Source organism: Drosophila suzukii, chromosome 3 (genome assembly GCF_043229965.1).
Source record: "Drosophila suzukii chromosome 3, CBGP_Dsuzu_IsoJpt1.0, whole genome shotgun sequence".
NCBI lineage: Eukaryota > Metazoa > Arthropoda > Insecta > Diptera > Drosophilidae > Drosophila > Drosophila suzukii.
The window spans coordinates 9,594,692-9,614,291 of record NC_092082.1 but is presented as its reverse complement, the minus strand read 5'-3'; the positions used below and the strand labels follow the sequence as shown (position 1 = coordinate 9,614,291).

At 41.1% G+C, this 19,600-nt stretch overlaps 1 protein-coding gene across 21 annotated transcripts in view; it reads right to left on the bottom strand.

Annotated features, from left to right (window-relative positions):
- LOC108013035 (serine-rich adhesin for platelets) overlaps window positions 1–19,202 on the bottom strand; it is a 30,845-nt gene extending 11,643 nt beyond the window's left edge. For 5 of the 21 annotated variants that reach the window (XM_065864514.2, XM_065864515.2, XM_036816457.3 and 2 more), the window contains exons 1-7: window positions 18,930–19,199; window positions 10,019–10,552; window positions 6,986–7,235; window positions 6,138–6,380; window positions 5,803–6,070; window positions 4,286–5,253; window positions 3,296–4,226 (exon numbers count right to left, since the gene is read on the bottom strand). In XM_065864514.2, the coding sequence (XP_065720586.2) occupies window positions 3,296–4,226; window positions 4,286–5,253; window positions 5,803–6,070; window positions 6,138–6,380; window positions 6,986–7,235; window positions 10,019–10,501 (3,143 nt within the window). In that variant the 5' untranslated portion in view covers window positions 10,502–10,552; window positions 18,930–19,199. Of the gene's footprint in view, window positions 1–3,295; window positions 4,227–4,285; window positions 5,254–5,802; window positions 6,071–6,137; window positions 6,381–6,985; window positions 7,236–7,869; window positions 8,579–10,018; window positions 10,553–18,929 lie in introns of those variants that run through there. The other 16 variants (XM_036816466.3, XM_070996110.1, XM_070996111.1 and 13 more) reach the window with 10 other exon arrangements.
- Window positions 19,203–19,600: the final 398 nt, after the last annotated feature.

Here is a 19,600-nt window from a genome sequence, read left to right as displayed (position 1 = left end):
AACATGAACGGCAAGCAGTGGTAAGAATGTTGCTGGTGGGTCGAAAGAGTTGGCCGTGTGGGTCTGGGCCGCTTTTGTTAACGTTCTCAGAGTGTGTGGCACAGCCGTTAGACGATGCTGGCTGAACAGAAAAAAATATGAAAGAAAGGCACATCTCTTGTTGGTGCAGACAAGAGCAATAGCCATAATATTTATGCAGCCGGAATACCGAGATGGGGATCACAATGCGGCTTTTGTTGCATCCGCGTGAGCGGGTTAACTGAGAGGCAATAATAACTCAGATTGAGTGGGCTTATTCAGCACTTTGTCTGAGAAAGGGGAGGAGGGGGGGACCTGGCCATTATTATATATATGACTCATTCACTGGCCAGGCCGGCTGAAGCCAGTCTCAAGGTTAATCCACAAGTGCGGTTTTGCATGTGACTGGTGGTTTTACAAAGTATCTGCAGCTGGCTCTTTTCAGATTGGCCTTCTAATGTTGGCCACAATCTTGGCTTAAGTAAAAAAGACAAAAAAAAAAAGGAAAAAAGGAAAGCCAGTGTCCCGACGCAGGCGCATCTATTGGATCCATCGAGTGACAGGTTAAACCGCAACAACACATTTAGCCATGGCCAGCGGCATTTTGCAGTTATTTGGTTGTTGGCTGCGAAACAGGTTCACATATATTCACCCGTCTTTATGTAGAGGCAGACAATTGATTTTTCCTAGCAATAAAGTTTTTCCCAACTTTTGGCTAGAGCCAGAAACGACTCCATCGATGTTGATGTCGTGCCGTTGCCGGTTGTTGTTGTTGCTGTTGTTGCTGCTGTTGCAAGTGTTGCTGTTGCTGTTGTGACTGTTGCTAGTTCGTTGCCATGACAAAAGAATGCGGCACTCGCCATCAAGTCTCCGGCCAAAGTCAAAATGTTATCTTAACTACGACCACGATTTGGCCAAAAAGCCAAGACCCAGTCTAGAGCTCCCATAGATAGAGACGGGAATGCCACACAGAGAAAAAATCCTGATGATTTATGTTAGTAAAAATTCTAAAAAAAAGGGGCAGTAGAAAGATACCAAAGGTCGGCACACTGTACTTGTGGCGGCAGAGAGAAAGCAGAGTTATTACTTATGCTCGGACCCAGCAAGAGTATAGATCTTATTTGATCTATGAGATATCATCTGATCTATGAGATTACATCTGATCTATGAGAATAATACTCGTGTTGGGAATAAAGGATTTTGAATTTGTTTACCATTGGGAATAGCTGAAGCGGAATCAAAATAATATATGGTCAAAGGTTGAATATTTTAAGTCCCAAATGTTCTTAGTTGTTATAAGAAATCCTTCGAAAAATGTTATACGGTGGGTTTGAAAAACTTAAGTATATGGTTAGGGCTATCTTTAAATACTCCATAACAAAATCCAAAAATGTATTAAGAATGGTTCATACAAGAATGTTAAGCTGTGGGATATCTCGATAATACAGTCTTATTTATAGAAGTATACCAGGAATATCCAAATATTATTAATAACATTTTTCTCTGTGCAAAAGAAAAAGAGAGGTGGTGGTGGGAGGCATAGACAATTGGAAATGCCAAGTGCCGTTGCCGTTGGTCGCGTCTTTGGCTTTGGCTTCGCCCAGAATGCACAAGGCCCACACAGAGTGGTTGTTGTTTTTGTTGCCGGCTGCAGCATTTTGGGCCATAAACATGCCCCAACGGGTATCCCCTTCTCTTTCTGGTAGCCGGCGCTAAAACACGGCAATTGGAACCGACAACGGGAACTGCAATGGTAATGGGAATGGGAATGTCGGATGGATATGGATGGAGACGCCAATGGGTTCGCCAATGGAGTAACCTTTGGCAAACACAGACGAACCTGTGAGTTCCAACCTGTCCCTGTCTCTGTCCCTTTGGCTGTCCCACCGATGTCTGTCTAATTTTGGGCTAATTTCAATTTCTATTTCCATTTACCCTTAAAATAAAAGTGGGCGGGGCAGCTGGGGGGATAGAGAAGGGCGTGCCATGCCAAAGCTGTGAGTTGGCCAAAGTAAATTGCATTTGATTAACCCCAGAGCGCCCTTTGGCAAACAGAGAAGCAAACAAACAAGCCAACACGTGAGATTCACTGGTTGTTTGTTTTGGTAGCTAAATCAATTGATGAATATTCCTGGATGTGCTTGGCAATTTACATTAACACTAAAGTGAACAAGGGGTTTTTATTGACTCTATGTACAGGTCTAGGAATAAAGTCTTGAGGTTGTTAATCATGGATGAATTGATTAGATATTTTATTTCCTGATTAAATAACTGAGATTGTAATAAATATATTGTATAATCTATAAAATCATTTCTTAAAATTATTATTTTATTTCAGTTAAGGCACTTTATTCGCATGCTTAAAAAATGCTAATAAATTAAGCATTTCTAGATAATTTTTAGTTTATTCTAATGGTCTTAGACATTTTTGCAAATACCCAAACCTAAAATCTTTTTCAAATACTCATAGACTTATCATCTTTATAATATCTTCGCTATAATGATCCTATATTTTTTGCTTGTAATTTTTTTTAAATAAACGTAGAATTTATTTTACTATACATATTTTATGTTTACTTTATATATTATTATATTTACTACCCCAAAGTCCCAAATCGCTGCCTTTCTGGGGCTAACTTGAGTAATCTTCTACCGGCCGGCTGAAATTTGTCTAGCAGCCAAAGTGAGAGGAAGGCTGCGCTAAAAAAGGGGAGAGGCTGCTGATTGATTTGCAGCACCTCAAGTGAAATTGGGTTGCCGGGGAGCAGGGGAAAACTGCCGGGAAAATGCACTTAATAATATTCCAACAGTCGCTGGCCGACAGCCAAGTGCAGGGCTAATAAAACCAAATCAAAGGCGATTCAAAGAGCCACCACCGCCACCGCATTTTCTGATTCAATGCAGTCAATTCAATTAGTCTTGGATAGGTAAGGGTAATCGAAATTGTTCCGAAAACCAGAGATCCCTTTCAACAGATAAAATTGAGGGCGTGAAGGCATGTTTCAAGTATGATTGCTAATTGAGATGCCAAGTTACGTGAGACCATACGAATACATATCATAAGGAAGTTTTACAACATGAACTCTTGACCTATTTAGTCATCCCTAGGGGTATATAAGTTTGATTGGTCTTTTGATTGCCAACCATATAAGGAAGCGAAATTTTTGTGTGAATCAAATAATCCACTGTTAAAAAACATATATTCCTTACATCATGTCTAATTTCATTTATGGAATTTTTAAATATTAATAATAATCTCTGAAACTTTAAAACTCACCTTATTCTCTCCCTTGGTCCTCCGCGCTGCCTCCTTCCTCTTAACAAGGTATTGAGCTCCTTCATCACATCGCTGCCCTTGCGCTCCAGTTCCGAGAGAAGTTCCGCCTCGGTCTCCGCCTGCATGGGATCAATATCCTGGCCAATCCTGTGCAGATCCGAGCCACTTCGACTGCGTCCCGTGGCATTGGCCATGTGATCGATGGAGTCTACACTGCTGTTCATATCGAAGTCCATCATCAGGTCATCGGAGCAGATGGATTCGCAGGGCGATAGAGTATCCAAGGATTCGGCTCGATCCATCACTGCCTTTCGCACTGCCGCCGGAGTCCTTAAACTCAACTCGATGGCTTGCTGCAGAGCTGTCCGAGCCTTGGACTGACTCTTCAAGGATCGCAGCGATCCTGTCTGGGTGTGGGTGAGCGTTTCCATCAAAGTGGGGGTATCTGTGGCCACCTCGTGGGCTTCACTGTTGCACAGCAAAGCGGGCTGATCGGCTATCTCATCATCTATTAGATTACCGCAATCCGACCCCAAGGACAAGGAATGGGAGGCGTGAGTTGGTGTGCCCGGGGAAATGGGACTACGGCCGCCTGGAGGATCGAGATCGAGTTCCAGTATTGGGGATATATCATCTATATCGATGTCATCGATGTCCTTCTGCTGACGCTCCTCATTCAGCTTGTGCTTCTGCAGCTTTCCACCTGCCTCCTCCGAATCCTCGGTGCTGCTGACCAAGCTATCCGTGGGCGAGGTCTCATCATCCAACAGGAGACAACTACTACTGGCCAGGGCCAACTCAGCAAACTTGGATTCATTCAGAGCATTATTGAAGAAGCGGGGACGTGAAGTGCCCGCCTCCCGATTATCCACCAGGTGGAGATTGAGCAGTGGCTCTTGACCCATTCTGGGTGGAGTTTCCGTCATCGAAGCTGGTGAAGATTGGAAGTTATTAATAATACTAAAGATTACTAAGATAGAAACCACTTACAGATTGTGCTAAACTGCATGTCGGTGTTGATCAGACTGATCTCATCCAGACCCAAAGACATGTCCTCCTCCTTGTCATTATCCCTGGGATTCTCCGGTGCCTGGGTATCGCTGCTGATGCTCATGCTCATGCTGCTGCAATCCTGGGCGGCCAGAGATTCACCCGCCTGCAGGAGCCAAGTGGAGGCCACCGAGGATTGACTATGATGGTTTTTGGCACTCTTCTCGGAGGTGGACGAGTCCAGATAGAGCTTCTCCTCGTCTACACTTTCGCTTTCATCGGAGCCACTGTTCTTCGGCTTTTCTGGTTCCCCATCCCGCTGATCCTGATGATCCTGAGATCCTGGGGTTTCCGCCTGCCGACGCTCGTAACTCTCGCGACTCAAAACCGTATTGGAGCGCACCAAACCCAATAATGGTAGAGGAATACTCTGACTCCCATCAGTGGGTAACTTGGGAAGTGCCAGTGGCTCCACGAAGGAGTTGGACTCACTGGAGGGCGGATCATCGGCATCGCGAACCTCGAACGTGTGCCTGCCACTCATCACCATCTTGAGGTTCCTGGGCCGGCTGCGACTTCTCTTGGAACCCACTGAGCTGCCCGAGCTGCTGTCCATGGCCATGTCCATGCTGGCTATTCCCGAATCGGCACTTATCTCCCGGCTGCCGGAGAATCCTCGTCGCGTGGAGTTATTTGTCAGCTGCTTCACGCTCTTCTGGTCGAGGTGACGTGATTGTGGTTGGACATGGACAGAGGTCAAGGGATGCTGTCGCGAGCTGGTGGAGATGTCCTTGGCCCGGGCACCTGTCGAATGGGCGGGCACCGGTGACTGCACACTGCTGCTGGGCGTGGTCGGTGTGGTGGCTGTCAAGCTGATGGCCACCGGGTACTCCGGCCTTGGTAAGCTCACCGTCTGGAGAGTGAACTTGGCATAGCTGGCTGGAGGGGGTCGCGGTGTGGGGCGAACTCTGTAAAAGGTCAATCAAATGGTTCAATTATTGTCAATTATGGAAAATATAAAATATTTTTGTGAAGGTTTAATATTATCATTTAATTGTCGTATAATAAATATCTGGTTATTTATAAGCTTAAGCTTAACAATATCACTTTCATCTATTTAAAATAGTCCATTTTAGTAGATAGTAAATCGTTACTCATAGAATTCTCTATCAAAAAACATTTCTTCCAAAAGTTTTTTTGTAAGAATATCTTTAGAATTGATTTTCTCAATATTAACTATAAGATTGTATAAAAATTATTGTTGTAAATTTTTCTCCTTTATTCTTATGGACATTATTAAATACTTTGAAGGGTGTTTTGTTGACCGCATGTTAAACTATAAGAAGCTTTTCAACTCTACGTTTTAATCATAAACTTTTAGTTAAACAAGCGGACAAAGAAAAATGGCGTAAAAGTAATAAATTAAATGCCCATATATCACTTCTTAGAGAACTATTATATTTTTAGTGAGTTTTTATTATCGAATATTTAATTAAGGTTTTTATAGTATTACTTACATGACATTGGCATGCATGCTGGCCAGGTTGTTGTAGTTATAGCGCGGCTGCATAGCCCTCGATCCCGATACCGATCCCGATCCCGACCCAGAACCAGATCCCAGTCCGGAACCCGACGTTTCGTCCGCTATCTCACCGAAGAACTGCCGCCGCTGGTACTCGATGGTGGTGTTCTGGTTCAGGTTGAACGTCAGCGTTTTGGGCTGTGCTATTTTGGGATCCCCATCGCCGGATCGTCCCGCGTGTGCGCTCTTGGAGCGACGTTTCACTGCGGGAAAATCGAAAGGGAGTTTTATTGGAGGGCGCATTGGGAAAGTTTTTAGTTTGATACTCACAATTGCTCACCAATACCGGACCATTTCCCGCTCCACGACTATTATTGTTCTGATTGTTGTTGTTGTTCTGGGCATTGGCCGTCGATTCCGATTCGGATTCTTCGCTGGGCGCAGTTAGGCCCGCAGAAGCGGGGCGTGGCACCGCCCCACGATAGCCGAAACGTCCACCGGCCGCACCTGCCACCAAAGTCCCAGTCTTCTGGGCAGCGGCGGCGCCTACTTTCTCAAAGTGAACGGGAGTAGCTGTCCGGGAAAATAATGAAAATGAACATGAGAATGGGAATGGGAATAGGAATAGGACGATTCCAATGAATTGTTGGCATGTCAACTCATTGTTAAATGGGCCAAATTGTCGCCAAATTAAAAAGCAATAACACTTTGTCAGATATTGCCATTTTTAGGAGGTATACAAGGCCATTGTACTCTACAAAATACAAGGCGGAACTAAAAAATAAACTTATTTATCTTAAAATATCACTACATAATTTTTAAAAGTTATAGTTATTTTTATAACCTATTTATATAATTTTGGTATTTTTAAATCCCTTCAAAAACTATTATTATTCGTCATTTTTAGGTATTTTCATAGTGAAATAGACTCCCTCTTGATAGGTCTTAAGAATATTAAAGATTGATTCATATTTAAAATCATTAAGCAAAATTTTAAAGTACTTTTAATCAGACATTGGCTTAAATATTATTAATTTAAAGTATTGAAAATAGATTTCTGATTCATATATATGATAGTGAAGTCTTTTCTTTAAATCTTTGACTATATCATTTTCTCACTTTTCTACCAAATGTAACCTTTTTATTACCTCCCCAAAACCGGCATTTCCTCGACTCACCTGCATTCCCATTGTCGTCCTTTGTGTCTGTGCGAGTTGCGCTTTTGTCGCCGTTTCCTTCCAGGAGTTTCTTGAACTTCTTGGGCGTCCCATTGAGCTTTTTGCGGAAGCCAAAGGACATGGCGGTGCCTTTGGTGTGCACCGTCTGATTCGGATCCATCGCCTCCGAGGGATTGCCATTACTATTGCCGTTGCCATTGTGGTGGCGTCGACTTGACTTGCTGCCCTGCTTCTTGCTCTCCGCCTGCCCCTAAAACGGTAGAAAGTGGGAGAAAGGGTGGGGAAAGCGATTAGGATGAAAGCGAAACACATTTGCAAATCGGGTCAGCACAGATGAGAGGCGCACGGAAACAAAGGAGCCTCGAGGACTTCCCTGGCAAGAGACAACATACAATAGAATATATGGCTATTAGCTAACTACATGAGTCACTCGGTGCTATACGAACAATAACTATTTGCGAGATACTTTTCACGAAATCATGATAACTATCAATATGGTGGGGTATATATAATATAGTAAGCGATATGTTTTGATTGTTCCAGGCACGTAAAATATCTACAGGTTTTTGGTTTCATCATAAGTTAAGACAATAACACAATGTAACCGAATATATCACAATCTTTATATATAAAGCTAACCACTTGAAACTACATAATATATAATAAGCCTCCACATAAAGGACACTAGTATAATTATATATTTTAGTGATAGAAATGATGATCTATGGTGTCTAATAAAAGATTTATATATTTAAGACAAGATTCCGAAAGAGGAAATCCTAAAGTTACTTCTTATAAAGCAAGATGCACTCAATGTATCTACATTTCTAAAAGCCAAAGCTATCTACAAGTTGCATCCCTAAGATACATATTTCAAGTGGTACCATTATGACTGCCTCGACTTCCGCGTCGACTGCTGCGTCCTCCTCGACTGCTAATTTCCGAAGGTCCTGCTCTAGGAGCGCTTCCTTATCATCGATGTTCGGCTCTTTGTGACTTATTTGGTGCTCCTGATCGGAATTTTCCGCGCTCGGCTCGGCGACCCCCTCGTTTTGCAGCTGTGATGTGAATTTCTCTATCGAAACGACGACGGGGTTGTCGCATTCATCCATTTTGCAGGTCGTCGGCAGGGGAACTCGCTTTTCCGGCGAGCCTCCGTCCGTTTGCTCAACTCCACCCGGGAAGTCGTCGTGATCCTTGAGTAGAAAAGTTCCGCTTCAGGATGCAGTACGGCTATGTTCATGACACGGCCGAAAACGGCGCACAAATTACGCCATTTATAATTGCACTTGAGCCGCACACAGATACACAGCGAGTACCTGCCAGTACACCCACACGGGGGTCCTTGAAAACCAAACGGCTTGCTTTTGCTGGAAAAATCTTTTGCAGATTGCTCGCACTTTTCACGCCTCAGGTTATGCAAACGTTTTTCGCACTACTTTCGGACTTATCTATTTGGAATTTTCTTCCTGATTTCGTTTTTTTTGCTATTTGTTGTTTGGTTTTTTATAGTTTTAGTGAGTTTTTTTCTGCTGCGGCAGAGTGACGACAATTTTTCACTTGTGAAAGCACGGCAAACGGAAAATTGAATGGCGAGCTGAAAATTCTCACGGAGCAAATGGGTTTCCCTGACTTCTTGTGGTGGGTCTTGTCGTTATACTCTCTTTGGCTTGACCACAGGGGAGAAAATGGAAAATAAACGGCGAGAGAGTTCCCAGTGTTCGCTCATGCGCAGATCGGGGAAAAACAAGTGGCTGTTCGGAGATAATGGTCTAAAATCGGGGGTGGCTGGGTCTGGCGCCATCTAGCGGCGTGGGTGGTACTTAGCTGGGAAACGAACCAAGGCAGGTGGAAAATGTATAAAAGATACTGTATCTTTTAGAGTAAAAACTTGTATTACTACTTGGTAAAATAAAAAAGGTATATATTTCGTTCATTATATCTTCATGTTACCCAAAAAAAGTATTGGACTTATAAAATGAATATAAGTTTGACTTAAAAACCATTTAGTTTGGTAGAATGAGTAAAAGGAATTTAAAGACGCACATAGTAATTAATGCTTAATTAACTTTTTTTGTGATTAAAATAACATTATAATACCAAATTGATATTGATCTTAATATATTTTTGTGCATACTTGTTGCAGTGAAATAAATTTCATATACCTAACCCATTTCTATATAAACATGACCAATAACTTTCATATACCTATCCTCTTTCTATAAAAACATGACTAATAACTTATGATTTTTCAATAATTCCTCCTAAAAAACTATATTTATTTTTTCAATAAATACCAGAACTATACCTTAAAATTAAGACATCCAAATTTTGATTCTTTAAAAAAAAAACGGATATAAAACAAGGTGTGAGACATGATTTTCCTTTCTTTCACGCTCAGTGATTCATGTAAAATTCAGATGTAATAAGGCCTCTGAGATATTATCCAAGTAAAATAAAATTTGGTTAAGGTCAATTGCCAAAGGGGGGAGGGGAGTGGGTGGGATAAAACGCTTCGGTTAAGTATGAAAGATGATATGTGGGTGGAGTGAGTCATTTTTGCCAGCCCTTCCCGCCCCTCACCATCTAGGTTGTTTATGTAAAATTACCTTGTAATAAGCCTTAGGAGAGAAGGAATATGAATATGTGAGCCCAAACTTTTAATGGGAAGGCTGGGGTAAGTGATTCTGGAAAATGAGTGAGGGTCTGGGGTTATTTAGCCTAAATTTCTACACTTTTATACTTTTTTATTTACTTTTTAAAAGGGGACCCAACTAATGATAGACACTTTAAAGTATCCTTAAGCTTTTGGTGTATATTTTGAATAGGCCCAGCCATGTTTTTTCACTTTCCTTTAGAAACAATGAATATCGTGGTGGACAATAGTCTGGCGAATGAATAGATTGTTGACCCACAATCTACGACACCACATTTTCGCCAGTCTCAGCTTTCCAGACCCGGAGTTCGCAACTTATTGATAGTGCCTCGCCAGAAGCCTCAAGTGAGTTGTAAACATTTATCAATATTACTCACCGCCAGCCAGCCGTTGTTCTCGACTGGTAATTGAGGTTCTGGCCTGATTCTGGCCTGGTTATTCAGGATGTGGCTGGAGGATAACTGCTCCTTCTCCTGCTCCTCCTCCTCCTCCTGCTTTTCGATGGCCTGCAGCAGTTCGTGCAGCAGGAATTCCTGGCAAGAGGAGTACTCCGATTCGCGGACTGATGTCAGTGGTTCCGCTGGGGCGACGGCGGCATCATTGTAAAGGGATTCGATATGCAACACGGCCTCCTCCGGTTGCCTCCGCCGGCTGATGGTGTAATAAAAGGGCTCCTCCTGCTGGGATGATGGCCTGCCTGCTATGTATTCATTACTCGCTGTCAACTGTTGCCAGATTTTGTGCGCCTGGGCCAAATCTTCGTGGGACAGTGCGATTGTCAATACAGATTGATGATGTTCCGCGGCTGGGGATGCGAGTTCGTGGAGCGGAGGCGACTGCCGGGAGACGCACTTGCCCATGGCATCTTATGGGTTTGGGGTTTCTGTGGTACCACGTCTTTGTGCTCCTTTCTGGAATGCAAAAAATAAACAAAATATTACCAAAATGCGTCAGCGATTCGAAATAGCTTCTGTCATTTCCTTATCAAACTGACATTTGAATAATGAGAAACAATTGGTTTTGTTTGAGCGGGTCAAATATGCATGTTGCATGTCAATCAGAATAAAAAAGCATTTCAATTTAACTAAATAATTTTCAAAATTGTAGTAAGTAGGTTTTCCTAAGGTCAGAAAAATGTTATAGGTTCATGATTATACTTAGGAATAAGTGTACATATTAGTATTATTATATGTAAATGATTTCTTTGTAGTATTCGATTTGTAGTGATTCTTGATTGATATATTTTTGAAGAATCGTTATTAATATTGACATTAATATCAATATGGTCTAAAATAATAATTTATCAGGGATTATTTCACATATAAACCGAGGTATTGGAATAAGTACTCACACTTTTTGGTATTTTATTTACAAAATAGAAACCAAATCAGTTTAATAAAACAGACAAGATTGAAATAAATAAGGTTTAGGTATAAAATTATTAGAACAAACTCGAGGTATTATATTCTTAACGACAAAATATTTGTAAAAATATAAAAAAGTCGTCTGTTTTTTTCCATGTAGGAGTGAGTTCATCAGAAGATTCAAATGAGCAGGTTGGCTATACTATAAGATCCTCCCCGCACGGCATATTGATATGCTGGGAGCTCGTCTGGCCTGCGGTTGGCGTGCAGCTAATGATACACCTGTCCCGCCCGAAACCACCAAAGACCCCTCAAACTGCCCCGGGCGAAACCCCAGCCCCAAACCCCCCTTGGTCGAGTCCATTGCCATGGCATTATGCCGCGCTGCACGTTTTTTATTAAATTTTATTAGAGTGCGGCACATGCACAACACGCGGACGGGTAGAAGCGGACCGACCCCAGATCCGGATTCGGATCCGGATCCAAACTTCTTTCATACCTCTAAAGGAGGGGTGAAAAAACAGAGGGACGGCTAACAGAGAGAAAAGGCATATGTATATATATATATTCACGCAAATGCAAGCAGCCTTTGGGAGCTGCTGAAGACCTGCATCCCCTTTTGGTATCCCCCTTGGTATCCCCATGCCCATGCTCATCCTTGTCCTCCGTCCTGGGAAGCTCCTGGTACGTAGCTTTATGGCGCATTTGCCGCATAACAAAATTTACACCCACCGGGAGCGGGAGCCGTCGACGCGTCGGTGCACTCAATGGGGCTGCCCTTTGTGCCCGTGGTCCTTCGCGCCGGATCGAGCCATATCCACTAGGTCGCCGGTTTCGTCGCCACTCGATAACTGAATTTGCTCAATAATGAATTTAAGCAGGAAATGCATTTTGCCAAAGCCATCTGAGCGACAGGGCTTATTCGGTAGGTAAATATATTCCAAGGACTGGTTGTTGCTGAAAGGAGTTGGCAAGGGAATCCATAACAAAAACCATTACTTGAGTATCCTTATTTTTACTAATCTTGGTTGTTGCTGGTGTTTTTTGTAGGTTTACTGCGTCAAAATAAATACTACTTGAGAGCTAAGAAAAAATGAAGACAAGATATGGGACTTATTTAACAAAAAAAGGTAAGGGAAGTGTGTTGCTTTAATAATTGCATAAAAAGAAATAATAAAAATTAAAGGTATGGGCTTTTGATATATTAATTTAAAAATGTTAAAATAATTTTTTTCGAATTTCTTAAGGAGTTTATTAAAATCTTAAGGGCTTGCTACATATCTTAACCTACGTAAATGATGCTTAAATTCTTGCAGGACTTTTTACTAAACAGATTATTTAAATGTATGCTGTATAAACATGGCTTATATTTTTATCCTTCGAGTTAAGGACAATCCATCTTAGGAAAACTCCAAGAACACTTTCTCCTTCTCAACCTGCAGAGTATTCCATGTGCTGTATTTACGAACATTTTTCACCCGATCCGGCTGTGTTTATGCCTGCTTATGTCGTTTGGCTTACTTACATTTGCCGCGGCTTTGTGCTGCATAAATTTTCAGTGCCACGCCCCCGTGAAGCAACACCGCGCCCCCTGTTAACCCACGCCCATTGCAAAAACCAACCCCCCCTCCCCTGTTAAAACTACGTGGCTCTTTTGTGCTAACTGCCAACTTTTATTTGCTGCCTTTTCACATAATGAGGCAATTTTGCAGTTTGTTTTGTGGGGACTTTTCACTTGTTACTCTTCCATTTAATAAGCCAAAGGCAATGGCAGGTGCCGTAAGCTGCCGTAACTCCCCTGGTTTTGGACCTAATGCAACATTTTGTATGCGCGCAGGATAAATCCCGTGCAGATCCCCGATATTGGTCGCATATGCAAATGGTATATATGGCGAATGGCTGGCTGCAGCGCAGGTAATTATGCGCATAAATAACTCCGATTGTTTGGCTGCAAGAGAGACTGCAGCGAGAGACCTCAAGTAATGCCCAAGATTGGTCAGATGGGTGTTACCCGTTTATTGGGGGGCATTTGGGTTGGGGTATCTGGGTCGCCAGGATATCCTGCGGATGCTCCAGCGGTTTTCCCCTCCCGAACAAACGGCAGGCGTGGCTCATGCATAATCATAACCATCGCCCATTCCGAATCGATGTGGCATGCAACAGCTGCTCGCTTACAACACTTCGGATTGCCATGGTCCATGCATTTTAATTGTGCAACCCCGGAAAAAAAATATATAGCGGAATGCCTGCACCCAAAGAAAAGGAGTTCCTAACTCTTCGTTAAGCTTTAAGTGTTTTTTTTACAAGAAAGTTTCGTTTTAAATTTTTAAAAATAATATAAAGTTGAATATTTGATCATAAAATATAATAAATGGGGATACACCAAAACATTGTTCAGAAAAATAAGTATTTGGAATTTTCTTGGAGCATTCCATTGTTCTACGAATATAAACTTACACTCATTTTATGTATTGAAAGTTTAATCCTAGTTTAAACAATTACCATATTTCACATTTGCCTTAAGCAAGAAAAACGTATTTAAATAAGACCATATTATATGCCATAACATATGGATAATATAGTTCTAACATTATAATTACGATTATATGGAGGTAAATAAAACAAATTTTAAAGGCGTACCAAAAATATATATTTAAATTGTTAGGTGAAGAAGTAAACTCTTAGCTAATGGCAAGAAAAATATTTAAAAATGTTGTTTTGAGCGTATATAAAAGGTTACTGATGTATGTGTTACACCTTTTTAAAAAATTAAACATTTTTCCTTTGCTATTTCTTGATGTTGTTTTGTGGGTTCCAAAGCCCTATTTTCGGAGTGTGTGAAGACTTAAAAATGGTATGCCACCACACGCATCGCAAATGGGGGCAAAGGGACTCCGGTGGAGGATCTACCCAGTAAGTTGCACTGTAGGGGCAAAGTTTTGTGCCATGATTAAAACGAAACCTCACCAAAGTTGCCACCGCTGACAATTTTAATGCAAACAAAAACTTGCTTTTCTCTTCTTCGGAACACTGACAGCGGCAACCAAGAAGAAGGCCAACTTATTTCTGCATGCCTGGGTTTTTTTTTTTAACAAAAACCCTATCCCTCCTCTTTTCCACACCATTAATGCAAATTGACGGGGGGGATACAAGTCGCTACAGGTGCCAGATCCGTTCAGGTAGTTTTCTCGTTGGCCAGGACTCTTTGGGTTTTTTGGGGCGGGAGGGGGGTGGTAAAAACTTCTGGCAATTCACGCGGACATTTGCGGCTTTTCTGCCGCCGAAAGCAATTGCATTTTGGTAATTGAACAAGTCAACGCTTAATTACAATGCACTACAGTAAAACACCATAACTGTCTGCGGCATTGAGTGAAAATCCAGCCGGCAATTTCCATTCAACGAAAGCGAAATAATTTCCATTTGAAATGCGCAAAAATGAGCATTTGTTTTCCTTTTTCGTACGAATTTCAACCCTTTTTTTTCAAGCCCACCCGCTGTTGTTTTCGCCTGTTTTTGTTTGAAACGTTTTAATTGACGGCTCATTTTGTCTTGCTGCAGACATCTCATTGGAAAACATGGGTGTAGTGGCTAAAAAAAACTCTTGAACAAGGAGTATGCTTAATATAAAAGGGGACTAAATTGTAGTCAAATTTAAAATAAGGTAAATTAAATGGACATCTGTTATTTTTTAACATCTGTATAGACTTAAAATGATTTTTTAGTGTTATATAAGTCTTCAAAAATCTCCCTGCATGTATTCTTTAAAACCCCTTTCCTAATTTTGTTCTCACTAAAAAGTTCTCACTACACCCATTAAAAATAAGGACAAACTTTAAAAAACTTATATAGTCCATTAAAATGAGGTATTTCCTAACATCTATATATACTTAAATTTCTTTAAATGGTGTTATATCAGGGAGAATTTTATCTTCCTTTATCTCCTAAAACCAAATTCTTAATTTTATTTGGCAGCTAACAAAAAAGTTCTCACTAAACCCCTTTCGGTGGCGAAACAATTCAGCAATTTATCGATTAAGCTGCACAAACGGACAAAAAAGCGCTGTGAAAATGACTTAAAGCAATACCATGGGACAGTGGATTGTTAAAAACTGATCTATATGCTTGGTTATTGAGCAAGTTTGGCTGTGGCTGTCGATGGCTCAAAGCCTTCAGCGGAAAAATGTATGGCCAAAACCAAACCAAACAGACCAGAAGGGGGGAGGGGGGGTAGCCGAAAACAGATAGCGGCAGTAGACACTTGATAGGTTTTTTGCGAGACCCCCCCCCCCTTTTCGAACCGCTCCCCACACACTATTGGCCATAAATCAATTTTTCAAAAATGACACTGGGAAATGGAAAAAGTAAGCTCAAAGCTGGGCGAATATTGAAAGCGTCCGCTTGCCCCGATATAAACCGATACTCTCCCATGGATTGTCAAACGTACAAAATATATGCATGCATGCTTACATCTATATCACTCATATACCATATATGTAAAAATATATCTATATATTAATAAAAAATGTATGCTTGGTCCTAGCACTTTTTGGGCATCCTAGAAGCTCTGGTATTTTTTATGCTATCGCCTATGCTTGGTTTTTCTTTTTTTTTCCCTATTCTATTTCGTTTTATTTTTTCTGGCTTTGCAAATCTTTGCAGCTGGCGTTGAAAGTTTGTCATCATAAATTTTAATATTATTTTCGTTGCGAATGCAACAGGAGTTGGGTGCAAAAGGAAGCGTTTTGCGAAGCGAGGCAAAACTTGTCAAAAGAAGCTGAATCCATAGTTCGGCAAGTGGGGAAATGAGCACATTAATAGGGAAAGGGGTGCCAACCCAAACCGCTGGGGAATTTCCAAAAAAAACAACAAAAAAACTCAGTGCAGCACACGCGGCGTATGCGCAATGCAGCAGCTTTGGATTCGAACAGATTTGTCGGAGAAAGGGCTTTCGGTAACATCTGGGCGGCTGGCCGGAAGCCCATATTCCCCAGCATGTGTGAACCGAATGTTGATGAGTGCCATCTAGTGAATGCATATGAATGAATTACAGCCCGCAGCCCCTCGCTTCTCCCTTTCTGATTTTTGCCGATCCCCCGGATTTCTAGCCTGGTTTTGGCCTTTGAAAGCGGCTGAATGAAGCCGCCTGGCTTTGGCGGCATGAATTGCATGCAAAAGATTGTTTTGCATAGATGAGTGAAATCACCGGGTGCATTTATTGGACCCTCATACCCAGTACCGATGTATCCTAGTACCTGGTGACAGCAAACGAAATTGACATTGATTGGTCCTGGATCCTGAGCCCCAAAGGACTAATGACAAAGAATCAAGGGGGAGCTCAATTATTCTCGTTTTCCCTGTGCGCTTGACTTCTTTTGGTTGAATGCAATCAGTTTGTCAGTTGTTGGTTTGCTATTGCAAAAATATTTCGGGTTTTTTAATTGCAAATATATGTTTTCAGGCATACAAATCGAAGAACTAGAGAATATTTTGTCAACCTATTTTATTCAAAGATTAATCAAAAGCCGCGGTAGGCGTCGCTTGTTGTTTCACACTGTTTGTGTGGCGGCAGAGATCAAGCAGATATTTTCCCTAAGAACAAACACTGATTTAAAGCAAAGTATTATAACTCCATTAATTAATTGTGTGAGTAGTTTGCGAGTGATTTCCACACTGTTTGTGTGGCGGCAGAGACTGAGCAGAGCTTTAATAGGAAGCTGCCGAACGCTGATTTAAGGCAAAGTATTACCAACAACATTCATTAGTTATGTGAGTACCTTGCAAGTGATTTTCACACTGTTTGTGTGGCGGCAGAGAATAAGCAGATCTTAAATAGAAAGCTGCAGAACGCTTATTTAATACAAAGTATTAAAAATCCATTAATTAGATGTGTGAGAACCTTTCAAGTGATTTGCACACTGTTTGTGTGGCGGCAGACACCAACCAGAGCTTGGCAGAACTCTGATTTAAGTCAAAGTATTAAATTTCCATTATTAAGACAAACAACCATGACTAAAATAGAACAGTCTTAGCTCAAACGGAACATTATTTTAATCAGTTACCCATCATTAGGTATTATTTCAGAGTGTTTCTCAAGAGCAAATAACTAAAAGGCCTCACGTCTAAATTAATCAAATTCTGTGCACATTCGAAAATTGCCTGCAAGTATGGTAATTATTAGCTCGGATCCAATATGCATATGATTTTATGCTCTTAGATTTCAGACTGATTACCGGACATTGGCCGTCTACTGGATTTTGTTTAATATTCACCGAAAATTATTCGAGCAAAACTGTAGAAGCCAAGCCGCCCGGCAGGCGAATAAAGACTTTCGAAGTCAAGCGAGACGTGAACTGAATATGAAAAGCCAAGGGTTTAAGCCTTTAAGTGATGTGGCAAGGTCGATTGGAGAGTGGCTGAGGAGATTTTGGGGGTGGTGGTGGGATTATGAAAAGTGGGTGGAGGAACTGAGAGTTGAACTTCTCCTTGGGCTCATTTGCATGCTGTGATTAAGTGACCGGGTCATAAATGCACTTGGGCAATGGGCAATTCTCGAGCATTTCGGCTCGACGTCGCCAAGGCAACCATAATGCCTGCCACTTAATTATTACTTAGTCTTTATTAACATGGCTCACAGCTTTTACTGGCCTCTCGCTCCCGATTAAAGCCATCAGCGGAGCGTGCAGTTTGGATTTCATTTTGGGGGGTTTGGGGGTATAAAATGGTCTTTATTTCGAGGTAATTGCAAATTGTTGCCATCGTCTTATATGCGCCTGCGTTTTTGTTTGTCAATTTGCGTACTTAAAAAATTCTTTTATATAAACACAGACACAGAGCGTCGAAGACGACGCACTCACAACTCGTTGTCAGTGTAACGAGCCATATGTGTTGTGCACATAATAATTACGCAATTGGCAGGAATTCCCCTTCCCTGCCATTTTAGCCTGTCTCCGAGTCGAGTGTGTCATCAAATTAGTTTTAATTATATATTATATTCGTTTTGCACACATTTCGGCATTAGCAGGAAGCCCGCGCTCCACTGGGGTCTCCAGTGCGTATGCTTGATATTTGCCATGGCAATCGATTTGTATGCCCGGCAGCACTCCGCCAGTCGTTCTTGTTTAAACAATTTCCCCGCTCATTGGCTTTAGGGCCATCAACAATTGCGGGGGATGTGTGATGTGGTTCTGGAAACCTGTACCAGATATCTAATATGCATGGCAGTCGGAGAAAGAAAAGTAAGCGCGTCAAGTGAATAGTGAGTACAGAGTGAGAAAATGCCAACTGAATAAGTCATCAATGTGGTGTTTTATCAAATCAGAATTCGTAATTACGGATATGACCATTCTAACTTATTTAAAAATATTACCTCATGGATATAACGTATTGGTAATGAGTCAGTTTCTTATAGATGGAAGGACTATCTATAAAGTATAACATCACATACATTATTTAAAAAGCTGTATCTATGTCTATCTATATTATAAAGATATATTAGGTAAATTTTGAGAACTGAATAAATTATACACATTTATATCTACAATCCAAAGAAGTATTTAAAAAATTGTAGAACCTTAAATACCATGTTTTGTTTAAAATAAAGAAACCCCTTCAAAATTAGGGTTCTTTTTATATTTATGTTATATGTAAATTTAACAGTATTTAAAAAATTGTAGAACCTTTAATACCATGTTTTGTTTAAAATAAAGAAACCCCTTCAAAATTAGGGTTCTTTTTATATTTATGTTATATGTAAATTTTACAGCACATTGATTATTTTCCCTCAGTGTAGCATTGTAACGACGACATCGACACTCTGCGGTGGTTGCCTCGGTTTCGGTGTGAGTTTTTGGGTTAGTTAGGGTTTCAGTTTCAGCCACAGATTTGTCTCGGCATGCAAATTCCCATTTTTCACCATCAGACCCACCTTTGGCTTATCTTATCGTCGTGCGCATATGTATGCTTGTAAATTTGTGCCCGTGTTGGGCGTAATTAAATTGAAATTCTCAAGTGCTCGTTGTATTTTTCGGTGGCACTTGATTTGACACTTTAGCACTGTGAATTTTAGTTTCACTTCCACCTGTTGAGTTTTCTTTAGTACTTCACGGTTCGACCTTGAATTATGCGATCCGTTTTTTTTTTACTTTTTGCCATAACTAGACTTCCAGTCAAGAGTGTCGCGTCATATTTGCTGTTATTATTATTAACCAAAAGCGTCGAAAGCAACTGACTGCGGACTACGCATGAGACTCGAGACCCGAGCACCCAAGAATCTACAAAGCTGCGATCGGAGTGTTAGAAAAGCTCGCTCTTTGTACCACCTAGCTGGGCTTTCAGCTCTACGATTACTGGTAGTAAGAGAAGAAAGAGAATACCTAGTGATTCACAGCTGATAGGCGACTTGGTTTATGAGTGCCAATTGCGTGCGGTATATACAGTGTCATTAAAAAGGTAAGTTAACAAATAGGAATTTAAGAAAAAAATTATATTTATCAAGAATCTACTAAAAAATTGTATTTAAATTACACAATGATTAAAAATATGGTGAAAAATATTTTTAAAACGTCAGTGATCAATATTGTTTTGAAATTTCTTTTG